The 14,615-nt window shown below is 37.8% G+C and overlaps 1 protein-coding gene across 3 annotated transcripts in view; it reads left to right on the top strand.

Moving 5' to 3' along the window:
• ADCY8 (adenylate cyclase 8) overlaps positions 1 to 14,615 on the top strand; it is a 226,567-nt gene that overhangs the window by 39,279 nt on the left and 172,673 nt on the right. For all 3 annotated transcript variants that reach the window (XM_032316633.1, XM_032316632.1, XM_032316631.1), the window contains exon 2: positions 6,699 to 6,848. In XM_032316633.1, the coding sequence (XP_032172524.1) occupies positions 6,699 to 6,848 (150 nt within the window). The remainder of the gene's footprint in view (positions 1 to 6,698; positions 6,849 to 14,615) is intronic.

The raw sequence follows: 14,615 nt of genomic DNA, 5'->3' as shown, positions 1-14,615 counted from the left end.
GACTGACTTATATGGAAAATTTTTTTAGCATTCTCAGATCCAAAAATCACCTCTTAAGCTTTTCTGATCTACTTAGAGCATGTGTGGCTAATGGATGCACACAGTAAGTTGAGATGAAGGGCAGGTGCTCCCAGACACAGAGCTGTGGCAATTGCCGCTGGGATGCTGTGTGGTACCTGGGAAGGAGATGGATGTTGCTGATCTCCCTGCTCAGGGTGCCTGTGGCTTCCGTAACATACCAATACTGGACACTATTTTTACTTATGGTTAAAGGAAAAATCCTCTTTCGATTTCTTTCAGGTGAAAAAAACAGGTGCGAATGTAGGTCATTTGTAACAACAAAGTGGCATAACATGAACTCTCAAAATGAGGGGCATACCTGCATCACTACCAGGTCTGACACTTTGTTGCCTTCAGAGTTCACCTCCTAAACTTGTCTCCATCCTCATGCACTCCTCTCTGCTGCAACCTCAGTGGGCTTCATGCTGGGTGGAGTGTGTGTCTCCCTTCTCCTGCTGCAGAGCCTCTGCACTTTCTATTCCCTCTGCCTGGAATGTTCTTCCCGAATGTCCTCATGACTCATGAACTCACTTCTTTTTTTTTTTTTTAAGGATTTTATTTATTTATTTTTAACAGACAGAGATCACAAGTAGGCAGAGAAGCAGGCAGAGAGAGAGGGAGGAAGCAGGCTTCCTGCTGAGCAGAGAGCCTGATGTGGAGCTCGATCCCAGGACCCTGGGATCATGACCCAAGCCGAAGGCAGAGGCTTAACCCACTGAGCCACCCAGGCGCCCCATGAACTCACTTCTTTCAGGTTTTTGCTCAAAGGTCTTCATATTAGAGAGGAAATCTTTGAACTCCCCATAAATGAGTAGTCCCACCCCTCATTATTACTCTATCCTGCTTATGCTGCTACATTTCTCATCATAGCATTTATCACATACCTCCACCACTTACTAAATATTCCTTGGTGTATTTGTCGATTATCTGTCTCCCATCACTAAAGTGAGACCAGGCCTTTATCTGCTTTGCACACTGCCAGTTTATGAAACTATACCTGATGTAGAACTTGCTCCATAAATAATTTTTAGAGTTACATTAATTAATAGGACTGAGGGGTTAGGAAGTCTTATCTATTGCAGTTTACAGATCTATAAATGTAAAAAAATAGAGCATTGGTCAACAAGTGCTTCTTAAGCATCTCACACTGAGCATGTCAGTTCCAGGGCAGAGCTGGGTTACAGAGAGGTCTCACAGGGACCTAGGCAGAATTGGGTAGTTTGGATGATTACAGAATATGACCAATCCGAAAGACTCATCACTATACATGCCACTCCCCCATGGAACCACAGATCTGCAGCTGCCACAATGGAATAGTATTTCCTTCATAAAATTTAGTTAAAAAAAGGAACAATAACTGAACAATGTAGGGTTTGGGGGGAAAGTACTTAGCTGATGCCAAAATGCAGCAGTAAAGATATTTGGGGAGTCAGTTACTAACTAAGAATCAAGTCTGTGTAGGAGCGTGTGTTTCTGGGCTCTGTTCTCCAGCACCTCTACACCATTGTATCTCCTCTGCTTTTATTTCCCTGGTGCCATCTTGTTAGATTTTCACAAATGAGTTTGTCCTCATTCAGTGCACACAGATATACACACACATTTACACATAAACATAAGTATACACATGCAAACATATACATGCATTTCCTTTTATACATGTGTACACATATATATTTCCTTTTATTTTAAGCATGAGTATTACATTGATTTATAGGTTTGTGTTTTAATACAGCTTTAAATTAAAAACTTCTAAGATTAAACTTAATTTAAATTTAATCTTAAAAGTTTTGGATTAAAGTAAAATTACACTTTACTTAAAGTATCATACAGATTGGCTCATGCCATTTAATATTTTCTTGTGATTTTATGTTCTTTTGTGGATGCATACCTCCAATGCACTCAGCCATTTTCTTACTGATAAAAATACGCAGTTTTTTTCTCTCCCCATTAGAAAGCTGCAGTGAAAATCCCTTAACAGAAGTTTCTGGTCCTAGAACAGATTATTTTCCTTAAAATAGACAACCAAAAGTTGGGTCAGAGGGTCAAAAGAAATGAGTAAAACTTTGCAAAATGTTGCCAATTTGCTTTCTACTTCATTGATAATCAGGTGTTTTAATTTAAAAATTTAGTTATCTTTAATTTGAGATTTGGGTCATGCTTTTGTGCTTAGTGGTTCATTTCCCACGTGTAACTCTAACCGAATGGCATCTATATGCATACACAGCATGAGGCGACCAGCCATCTTTTTTCCCTAGTAGTTGACCAATAGTCAACCAATCCCTTTACTGACAACTATTTTTCCCACTGAATTGTTGAGCTATATGTATCATAATAAAAACTCGTCCTCTCTTTTGTCTATTTATGGGTGGTGTATTCCATTTTATTCTATTAACTTTTTTTAAATTTATTTTCAGCGTAACAGTATTTATTGTTTTTGCACCACACCCAGCACTCCATGCAATCCGTGCCCTCTCTAATACCCACCACCTGGTTCCCCCAACCTCCCACCCCCCCACCCCTTCAAAACCCTCAGGTTGTTTTTCGGAGTCCATAGTCTCTCATGGTTCACCTCCCCTTCCAATTTCCCTCAACTCCCTTCTCCTCTCCATCTCCCCTTGTCCACCATGCTATTTGTTATGCTCCACAAATAAGTGAAACCATATGATAATTGACTCTCTCTGCTTGACTTATTTCACTCAGCATAATCTCTTCCAGTCCAGTCCATGTTGCTACAAAAGTTGGGTATTCATCCTTTCTGATGGAGGCATAATACTCCATAGAGTATATGGACCACATCTTCCTTATCCATTCGTCCATTGAAGGGCATCTTGGTTCTTTCCACAGTTTGGTGACCGTGGCCATTGCTGCTGTAAACATTGGGGTACAGATGGTCCTTCTTTTCACTACATCTGTATCTTTGGGGTAAATACCCAGTAGTGCAATTGTAGGGTCATAGGGAAGCTTTATTTTTAATTTCTTGAGGAATCTCCACACTGTTCTCCAAAGAGGCTGCACCAACTTGCATTCCCACCAACAGTGTAAGATGGTTGCCCTTTCTCCACATCCTCTCCAACACATGTTGCTTCCTTTCTTGCTTATTTACTTTATTTTCTAAATGGGTAATAAACTGTCCTGACACACTTTGTTGAAAAATACCTCTTTTCTCCTTAGACCTCTGGTGCCCAACTTTGTGCCTTTGTGTTTCTGGGTTCTCTATTGACATCCACTGGGCAATTTTTGGATACCTATATCAATACCATGATGCTTTGATTGCTAAAAACTTATAATAAGTCTCTATATCTGGTACCACAACTCCTTCTATTTTGTTCTTTAAAAATATCTTTGTATTTTTGACCCTTTGACCTTCCATATAAATTTTAGAATCATCTAAATTCTACTGGGGGTAAAAATACCTACTGAGATTTGAGAATTTTACTATAACAATTCTTCCCCATCCATAACATGGTATATAACCTTCCATCTATGTAGGTCTTATTTGATTATTTTAAATTAAATTCCATTATTTTCGTCACTAAATTCATTTTCTTCTGTTTGTTATCGGTGCACAGAAATGCAATTGACATTTTATTTTGATTTTATATCCAGCATCTTTGCTAAATTATTATTAATTTTAGTCATTTTTCTGTGGAGATTTTCTGGATATTCCACATGGATAATCATCTGCAAATAATGAAAGTATATTTCTTCCTTTCCAAACATTATCACTTTTATTTTGTTTTTGTGTTTGTCCTATTGAGATGGCTAGCATTCAAAAATGGTGTTGAATACATTTGATGGTAACTGCTATTCTGGTCTTTAAGCAAATGCTCTTGACATTTTTCCATTGAGCAAGATGTTTGCTTTATGTATTTTTTGTTTTGTTTCTGTACATATTCTACATAATTATTAAAAAAGTTTATTTTTAATCTCAGGAGGTTTCTTTAATGAAAACATACTGAATTTCGTCAATGCTGTTTCATGTCAGTGGAATGACTATAGGTTTTTTTAAAGCTATAAATGTGAATTACATTAGTTGAGTTGGTAATGTTAAACCATTATTGGATTTCTAGGGGAAATTCCCTGTTGTCAATTTGAATTATTTTATCTATACGTTGATGGATTTGATTTGCTAATATCATGTGTAGGCATTTCTCTCCCTGCTCATGAATGAGATTTACCAGTTACTCACCTTTACCCACCAACCATATTGGTTTTGATATCAAGGCTATGTCAGCCTTATAAACTGAGTTTGCAATTTTCTCTTCCCTGGAAGAGACATTAAATATTTAAATTCTTTCTTCCACAATTATTTATAAAGTGCTCCAATGAATCATCTGGACTCATTACTTTTCCTTGTGAAAAGATTTTTAATTATGGTTCTATTTATTGACTTTTTTTCCTTTTCTTTGAGTCAGTTCTGGTAAAGATGTATTTTGAGAAGTACATCAATTCCATCTCAGATTTTTTGTAGCATTAAACTTCATAACATATTCTTATTACCTATTAATTTCTGCAATCTTTGTCCCATTTCCTATTCTTAATCTTGCCTAAATGGACCTTCTCTCTCTCTCTTTCTTTTAAATTAAGCTTATAGGAATTGTTATCCTTTTTTAGTCTTTTCAGAAAATGAACTTCTGACTTTATTGATATATTTGTCTTTCTTGTGTATTTGTTTTTTATTTACTTTGCTCCTGTTTATTATTTTTTTTCCTTTTTCATACTTTGGATCTATTCTGCCTTTTGTTTTTTGCTAAATCCTTAAGTTGAATGGCTAGCGCTTTGATTTTCAGCCTTTAAAAAAAAAAAAGCATTTATTACTATACATTCCTCTGTGAGGACTACTAAAGTTTGTTAAGTAGTATTTTCATATTATTCTTTAACTATTCATGTAGTTGTTATTCATATAACATATAATAGTTATTCATATAACTATTCATCTCAATAGGACAAACACAAAAACAAAATAAAAGTGATAAAGTTTGGAAAGGAAGAAATATACTTTCATTATTTGCAGATGATTATTTTCCATTTTAATATATTCTTAGATCCATGGGTTATTTAGAAATATTTTTAATTTCCAAACATATGATGTTGTCTTAGTTATCTTTTTAAATTTCTTTATAAATTGTTTCTACTGTAGTAATTGACTCTAGTTATATGACTCTAGTTCTTTGAAATTTGCTGAGGCTACCTTCAGGTTTTATCACAAAATCCTTTTTATAAATATTCAATATGTGCCTTAAAAGAATTTGTACCATCTAGTTGCTGACTACTATGTTCCATTTCAAGTTTGTTAGTTGTATGAGCTATTGAAATTATCTCTGCTTTTGCCGATTTTTAGCAGTCCATCGCCTTACCACTCGGCCACCTCGTCACTTCCGTGCCTTTGCTGATTTTTAAAATCTATTTGATCTATTAACTGCTGAACATTGTGTAAAAAATAGATCACTGTGATAACAGATGCGTAAATAATGCCACAGACTTATGTCACACTTTGCACTGTGTATTCTGAACTATGTTGCTAAATGTGCTCAAGTTCATAATTTTTAGATCTTTATGGTCAATTAAAGCTCTTATCATTACATAGTGACCTTATTTTTCACCAGGAATTTTTTTTTCCTTCAGTTCCCTTTCATATAGAATTTACACACCAAAACCAGCTTTATTTTGTTTTGACTTGCAAACTTTCCTTTTCAGTGTATTTTATTATTTTTAAGCTTATTATTTATTTAGAAAGTATGAGCAGGATGAGGGGCAAAGGGAGAGAGAAAGAGAGAATCTCAAGCAGACTCCACACTGAGTGTGAGCCTGATGTGGTCCTCGGTCTCACAACCCGGAGATCATGACCTGAGCTGAAATCAAGAGTCAGATGCTCAACCGACTGAACCATCCAGATGCTCCTCATTTCGGTGTATTTTAGAAATGTCTTTCTTTTTTATTTACCCTGAAAATCATTATCATAACTGGAGAACATGTCCTCTGTCTGTAACATTTTCTCTGTCTGCTTTCAAGGTTATTCGTGGTTTATTGATTTAAGTTTATTGGATTTTTTTCTTCTGTCATCTACATTATGCTATTACTATCCTCCAGTGACTGTTTTAATTTTCAGTGCTGTGTTTTCCACTTCTAGAACTTCCATATTGTGTGCATGGTTTCTATTTCTCTAAGATTTTCTTTGTGTTCATTGCTACCATGTTTACCTTTATATCATTGGAAAAAAAGCTTTAAGGGCTACTAGATATAATAGTAGTACTATTAGCTATTTCTTATGAGTCCCTTTCCCTTCTTCTGACCTGCTTCTCCAACCATCTAGAAGGCTAAAAACTTCAGCTAGTGAAGGGGGAGAAGTGAGGCAGAGTGAGAGAGAAGTGCTCCTATCTAACCTCAAGTTTCTAATTCAAGTTCAAATCCACACTTGCAGTAGGAGAAGCTTTAAATTGGATGTGAAGGTCAAGGGAGGCCTCTCTGAGGGGATGACATTTCACCCAGGACCCAAATGGTTCCTTTAACCTAATACCAAATGTTTGGATTACTACCTTAAGATTTCCTTTGGAAATCTTTTCTTTATGTTTCTATTCATCTCCAAACAGCAGTTGCTTTAATCACCTGACAAGCCTATGTTTGCAAATGTGTTTTAGGTTGTGGCCCAGGCAGTGTTATTCATGTGTATGAACACAGCTGGAATCTTCATCAGTTACCTGTCAGACCGGGCCCAGCGCCAAGCCTTCCTGGAGACGCGGAGGTGTGTGGAGGCCAGGCTACGCCTGGAGACGGAAAACCAAAGACAGGTACCAATTGGAAAGGCCTCCTGTCTGAGTTACATGGAGCTTTTCTCCTCCCCAAACACATCCTGACTTCAAGTGTTTTCTTCAAGTTTTGTGTCATGGATTCCAGAGTCTAAAATAGCTATGTTAACCTTATAGCTCAAAGCAGGTTGGTCTTGTTTGCCATATCCAATTAAATGTTGTTTACAAGAAATAAAATAATCTGCCATCAAGTGCTTTTCTGACACTTCGACTGACATCTGTGTTTCTGAACAAGGCCATGGTTCCTAAAAGCCATTAACAGTCTCATTTTTGACCCTCCTTTTTTGAAGCTGTGAACAGTTACTGGAAATAAATATTTTACATGCCAAATTATAGTAAGCTTATGGAAGAATCTTGTACATGTGTAGTTCCTAATACATCATCCTGATTTTCAGAAGAGATTATAGAACACAAAAAAAATTATGGAACATGATACCAATCCTAGGACAGGGGATGCAGTAGGGAAAACAATTTGGGTTGGATCAAAGGTCATGGGTTTTCAGTTTGAAGAAACTGAAATGAAGTTTTTTGGACATAAGATGTTATAACTTAAGATGTTGTAAGAATTTTAAAAATAGACTTGGCCCCAAATTATATATTTCCCTAAAATGAAATCAGCTTTCAAAAAAAAAATAAAGATTTGCCCCATGAAAATTATCCATATGATATTCAAAATTCATGATTATCTTTGTCTCTGAAGGCACTTTTCAAAAAGGAATAGTAGGAATATATAGAAAATTGGTTATGGCATCAACATATAATCTCCTAAATGTATATGCTTTTGGGAATTCTATGTTCAACAGATATATTAGTTCTATCATCCAAGGCTCTCTTAAAAATGTTACATCTATGGACACCCACTTATTTTTAAAGATTTTATTTATTTATTTGACAGAGAAAGAGATGGCAAGAGAGGGAGCACAACCAAGGGGGGATGGGAAGGGAGAAGCAGGCTTCCTGGTGAGCAGCAAGCCCAATGCGGGACTCGATCCTAGGACCCTGGGATCATGACCTGAGCTGAAGGCAGATGCTTAACAACTGAGCCACCCAGGGACTCCTGGATAATCACTTGTTATATTAATCTTCATGCAATAATAGTTTGAGAATTTACCAAAAAGTACCACATTGTCTTCATCTTAATTTGATCAAATAATCATAATAATAAAGTAATATTATAATATTGTATATAATAAATAATATTATAATATATAAAATTATAATTTTAATAATAATAAAATAAAAATTTGAACTAAGTGAAGCAAGATCTGTGTGATCATGAATGAGACAGAGAGGTAGGTGCAACTGGCTGAAACTCAAGTCCCACTGCCATATGTCATTGCCAGGGACACAGAGGAAACTATTGAATTTCCAGATCCTACATGGACTTCACAGGAATTAGAGCTAGGAAATTTCAAAATTAATGTCCACAACAATTATGCTACACTATAATAGATTTATTATAGTTGTCCTGAATATCCCTGTAAAACCATTTAGGAAAATAACTTGAAATCACCTTGTGCAATCAACATGACTATCTCCCAGGACGAAATGTTGTGTTCCTCTGCAAAACAGAGCAGTTGCCAGACGGGCACATCACTCTTTCCATGGGACATGTGCCAATTCAGAGAATACTGCTGCATTAATAATTTATTTGACTGTTCTTGATGCCCTAATGCAAAGAGAATGACAGTTGTGGTTGAGATGTCTGGGAAGATTAGGCTTTTATTTAGTGTTTATGAAACACTGGAGGTCCTGAAAATGATTGCTGTATCATACCCATAAGACTTTTCTTCATCCCGTCCTTCAAGTTGAATGTCTTGGAGTCACTGTGATGTAGTCATTCCACATGATAGAGGGACCTTCCTCTGGCCTTTATAAGCTTAATTTTTCTTAAGTTGATGGAAGGAGTAAGGAAAGAATACCATACAGAGGGGAGAACAAGTGGCAGCTGGAATGTAGGGAACAGTGGCTAGCGTTCATCCATACCCATCTTACCTCCTGGTTGGGTCACCGAAGCCAGTGAGCTCTCTGCGCTGGTTCTTCATCCATACACGGGGCAAGATCTTTCTTTACAGTTTTGTGTTTCCCTCAAGTGAGATAATGTGCATAAATCAATACAAAATTAAAAGTTGGGGGTGCCTCAGTGGCCCAGTTGGTTGAGTGACCAACTCTTCAGCGTCAGCTCAGGTCATGAGCTCAGGGTAGTGAGATCAAGCCCAGCATTGGGTTCCATGCTCAGCACAGAGTCCACTTGGGTTTCTCTCTCCCTCTCCCTCTCCCTCTGCCCCTCCCCTCCTCTCTCTCTCCCTCTCTCAATAATAAAATCTTTTAAAAAGTTTATAAGTCAACCTCATTAAAAGAAAAGACTGTCTTTTGGTGGAATATTCTTTTTTCTAAATATTCAGCAAAATAAGCTATAGGTTGTTATAACCATGTGCTCACCATTATAATAATGTATTTCTGGTATATTGACCAGGCCCTGCCCCCAGAGGCAGTAGATAAGATAGTTGGCTCTGTATCATTCAAAGCTAAATTTCCTCTCCATTGACATGTGATCTCTGCTTCAGGTCTCTGTTGTCTCTGAGAACTTCCTCAGTGATAGATAGGAAGAGAAGGCTTTCCAATGAACTGCTCAGGATTTAACATCTTTGGTAAATTAGTTACTGTCTTAGTGAGCTTAAGCAAGCTCTGGGCTTTAGTTTCTCCATCCGTAGTATGGGAATAACAATACCCTTCCTGAAGAGTCACCTTAATGAGAAATACTGTGTGTAGTGCTCTTGTAGCTCAATGAAGAGTTTCTATCAGCATGACTGTGCAGAATGATTTCTATGAGTCATCCAACAGAGCTCAATCCTAGGAGGACTCCTATGAGAACACATTAGAGATTGGCTTGTCTTACTTGAAACCCCAAGTGAAAGTTACTCATTTGGAGGGAAATCAGGATGGTGGTTTGCCTTTGGTTTCCAGCAGCCAGAGCTCAACATTAGGCCCCATATCTGTTAAAATATCATATGTCATTAACAAATCCACCTCCATTTACCTCTTATAAGAGCTAATTATAATACCATAACTTCTAGAAATTCTGTACCTTACAAAGGAGACAGATCCTTTTTCCTTGAGAAATTTTCCCAGAGGAGACTACACTGCATTTTTTTTCTGTATTTATAAAATACAGAATCAAGAGGTCTTATTTCACAGAAACATTCAAGTTTTGTGGTCTTTTTCAAGAGCTGGCTTTATCTCATGTTAGGATACAAAGGAAATACTTACATGACTAATTTTATTTAATCATAAATTAATTTATTTGAGGACCTCTTATGTGCCATGAACTTTGCTGGACACTGGGAACTTAACAGTGACTAGCAGTTGGTTCCTGGTCTTCCAGAGTTTACCAGGTATGGAAAGGGATGGTTACCCAGATGCCTCTGGCAATAATGCATGGGTCAAACCTTAGACGCAGTCTGATGGGAGCTTACCTAAAAGAAACGATGCCTCAGTGGACGTGTGAGTAGGATTTAGCTCAGCGGGGAAGCAGTGGAGATTGCCACTTACGTGTCTACTACACAAACATCCTGAATGAAGGGAGAACACAGTTTGTTGGGACAGTTATGAGCACTCCCATGATGACTTCTCCCATCATTCCTCTATTTGCTTATCATTCCATTCATCCATTCATGGTGGGATTACAGAGATAAGTCAGTCTCAGTCTGCACTCTGGAGTGGGCCTGGAGGATGAGTAGAATTTTAACTATTGGAAGAAAGAATTAGCAAAAACACTAATGATATGATATATATGATGTAATGAAGGATAGCAACATGGGAAAATAGGTGTTATCGATGTCCCCTAGCAAAGTTATGTTCTTTCTTCAGTGGCATACCACTGCACTCATTTTTCCATTCAGTATATATTTATTGAGTGTTAATATGCACTGACATAGCTCACTGCTGGGGATACCAAAATGAAGAAAATCTGTTGCCTATCTCCTTTCTGCCATAGGGCACTGGACCTCAATCACTGCATTCCTGTTACCCTGTAAGGGTAACTGACCTCTTAAGAGTGACCGATGGCTCATTCCTCTATATAGACTACCAGCAATGCCTGAAAAGCAGCATGGAATAAATGATTATAAAATTACTGAGAATGCAGGGGTGCCTGGGTTAAAGCCTCTGCCTTCGGGTCATGGTCACAGGTTCCTGGGATCGAGCCCCACATCAGGCTCTCTGCTCGGCAGGGAGCCTGTTTCCCCACCCACCCACCCACCCCGCCTTCCTCTCTGCCTACTTGTGATCTCTGTCCCTCAAATTAACAAATAAAAAATCTTTTAAAAAATTACTGAGATTTTCAATATATAGTAGTGTTTACCAACAATTTTTCCAAAGAAAATTGCCAAGCAGTAGCTAAAGGCTAAGTGGCACCTGAGCCCCCTTGCTTGGCAGGTCCCAAAGCATGATGAGATGTTTGAGGTCCAGGAAAGAGGCGTTTTCCTGGGATAACCTGAGGTTGCATGTGTGGGTCCACAGTCAAGAGCAAGCAGGCAGGTTTCTTCAAACTACATTTTAGCTTCTTTTTTTTTTTTAATTTATATTTTATTTATTTATTTATTTTATTAAATTGATTTATTTATTTTCAGAAAAACAGTATTCATTATTTTTTCACCACACCCAGTGCTCCATGTAATCCGTGCCTTCTATAATACCCACCACCTGGTACCCCAACCTCCCACCCCCGCCCCCGCCACTTCAAACCCCTCAGATTGTTTTTCAGAGTCCCTGCAGCCTCTTTGGAGAACAGTGTGGAGATTCCTCAAGAAATTAAAAATAGAACTTCCCTATGACCCTGCAATTGCACTCCTGGGTATTTACCCTAAAGATACAGATGTCCTGAAAAGAAGGGCCATCTGTACCCCAATGTTTATAGCAGCAGTGGTCACGGTCACCAAACTATGGAAAGAACCAAGATGCCCTTCAATAAACGAATGGATAAGGAAGATGTGGTCCATATACACTATGGAGTACTATGCCTCCATCAGAAAGGATGAATACCCAACTTTTGTAGCAACATGGATGGGACTGGAAGAGATTATGCGGAGTGAAATAAGTCAAGCAGAGAGAGTCAATTATCATATGGTTTCACTTATTTGTGGAGCATAACAAATATCATGAGAGACTACGTTTTAGCTTCTTGAAGGTGGCTCTCAACATCTTTGCCTCCCATATCCCCTGCCACAATGCCAGGCAGAAGCACTGAATCGGTCTGAATGTTGACATGTTTCATCTAGATTGACATCAAGAGATTGAGCACATATTGGTTCTTTCTTTTGGGGAGGCAAGTGTATTGCCTATATTATATATATGGGTATCTGATTATATTATATTATATTATATTATATTATATTATATTATATTATATTATATTATATTATATATGGTATATGCCTGTATTGCATATATATAATTTTTTGTATTTTTAATAAATTTTTATTTATTTATTTTCTTTTTTTTATTATATTCTTTTTTTGATTTAATTTCTTTTCAGCATAACAGAATTCATTGTTTATGCACCACACCCAGTGCTCCATGTAATATGTGCCCTCCATAAAACCCACCACCTGGCTCCCCGAACCTCCCACCCCCTGCCCCTATATAATTTTATTCCCAGTTGTTACCAGCATAGCGCATACTAAAAATGTAGCTGGTCTCTTGGTCTCCAGCTTCTCTCCCTGCAATCTGTTCTTTCCAAAATCCTGGTCTGGTTCAGAGCCAGTATAGGATAGTTGTTAAGAGCCAAACCTTCAGTGTCTGGAAGATCTGGATCCCAATCCTGTTTTCTGTGCTTCCTGGCTATGGTAATGTAGGTAAACTACTCCCTCAGGAGACCTTGATTTTGTGGGTGTAAGGTGAGCATGATGATTCTGCCTTCCTCCAAGGGTTGTAGTGAGCAATAAGGATGAACACTTCTTAGCACAAGGCAGATGATGTACTCAAGCTATATGAGAAGATGCTGTGATGATAATGACATTAATGTCACTCTTGCCTGCAAGAAAACCCTTCAGTGGCCACATTCCCTCCCAGATAAAATCTAAACCTCCACACATGACCCAACAGGCCCTCTACCTTCTATCCCCCATTGCCCTCCACCCCCCGGATTCTTCTTCACTCCCTCTCCACTCTTGCAATACCATATGACCATCAGCTCCCTGAACTATGGCCTGGAAAGTCCACCTCCTTCCTAATGTCTTCACCCTGAAAATTCTGCACCAGCATCCCTTCCTCCATGAGGCCTGCTTTTCGTCTTCCCAAGTTGTATGGAAATGCATTGTTTCTGCTTCCAGAATGCCTTAAAGTTAACTCTGTTAGAACTTGTCACAGCTTATGACGTTTCTAGCCTGAGTTTCTCTCTGTCCTCCATGGCCAGTACGGACTGCCCTAAAGGCATTTGCTTTTTCCAATTCATCTGATTCTCTTGGCATTTATCCAGCACAATGGCTGGAATATAAGATCTTTTGATTAATGTCTATTTAACTCATTTATATTGAATTCAAACTTCAGCTCCTGGCCTTACATCTACCTTCACGAGGGTTATGTTGCAATAATTCTCCTATATAAAAGGAAAGGAACTTGTGCTCCTTGTGACCCCCATGAAGAATTGTGGGAGGACGACTCATCCAATTCAGGATATACCAGGACAACCTGAACACATGTCTTACACAGACCTGTTAGGGGAATTTTCCATCTAGAAGCTAAATCTTAGAACATCTATCTTTGGGGAGCTAAATTCTAATTATTATAGTTACTATAATCCCACTTCTCCTCTCAAATGATCTAATGGCCATGCTTATTTAAATATTAAAATAAATTAATTGCTTTTCTATTAGTTTGAGAATTACCGAAACCTGCTTATGGTAATCATGGCATTTCGAGGTGTCTCAGAAGCTCCGGGAGCACTGGAATAAAGTTTCTGATGATGCCATATGTTGGAGCAGCAGGAAGAGTATCATTAAATGCAGCAGATGTTTTAGCTGTTTTAAAGCAATTCTGTTTAACTTAGACATCTTCATTAGACAACATTGGTGTAAACTAATTTTTAGAACAATAGTTTGGCTGAGTAAGTTTAGTTTCCACTGAGTTCTGAGTTAGTTTGATTCATATTTGTACCCTACAGAATCTAGGGAATTGTTTTTAAAGTTACAGGTAACTAAGTAAGGCAGCCCCTTGTCATTTGCTCATTCATTCATTCATTCATTCATTCATCTAAGGTTGACCTGAAAATGGCAGAATCTCAACATATTTGGATTTTCCACTCCAATTTTGCTGTCTTCTTATTATTTTCCAAAAAACCTCTTAATTCTCCTGTCATCAAGCCATTTTTCCACTGTTTTCCATCTCTTGCATTCAAGACTACCAGTGTACCATCAGCTATGCTCATCCTTATCTGTTATTAATGTATTTCATTGTAACTGTTTTCCAGCATATACTGTAATATTCTTGGTCTCCTAAACATTCTTACTACATTTTTACATTCATCCCTACCTGGTCCAACATTCCTTTCATTCCTAAACTTCATCTATTCTTCAATGTTCAGTTCAAATGTTACTTCATCCACAAAGACCCTCTCTGTTCTCCCCAACTGTGACTCCATTGGGGGTGGGCCTGTGTGTGAGCATGCACATTTATTTCTTTCTGGCATTAATCTCTTTCTACATTCTGCTATGCTCTTGCTTTGTTTTTCCTTCTACACTGTAAACTCAT

This window comes from Mustela erminea, chromosome 16 (genome assembly GCF_009829155.1).
Source record: "Mustela erminea isolate mMusErm1 chromosome 16, mMusErm1.Pri, whole genome shotgun sequence".
Taxonomy (NCBI): Eukaryota; Metazoa; Chordata; class Mammalia; order Carnivora; family Mustelidae; genus Mustela; species Mustela erminea.
This window is presented reverse-complemented; position numbering and strand designations above follow the sequence as displayed.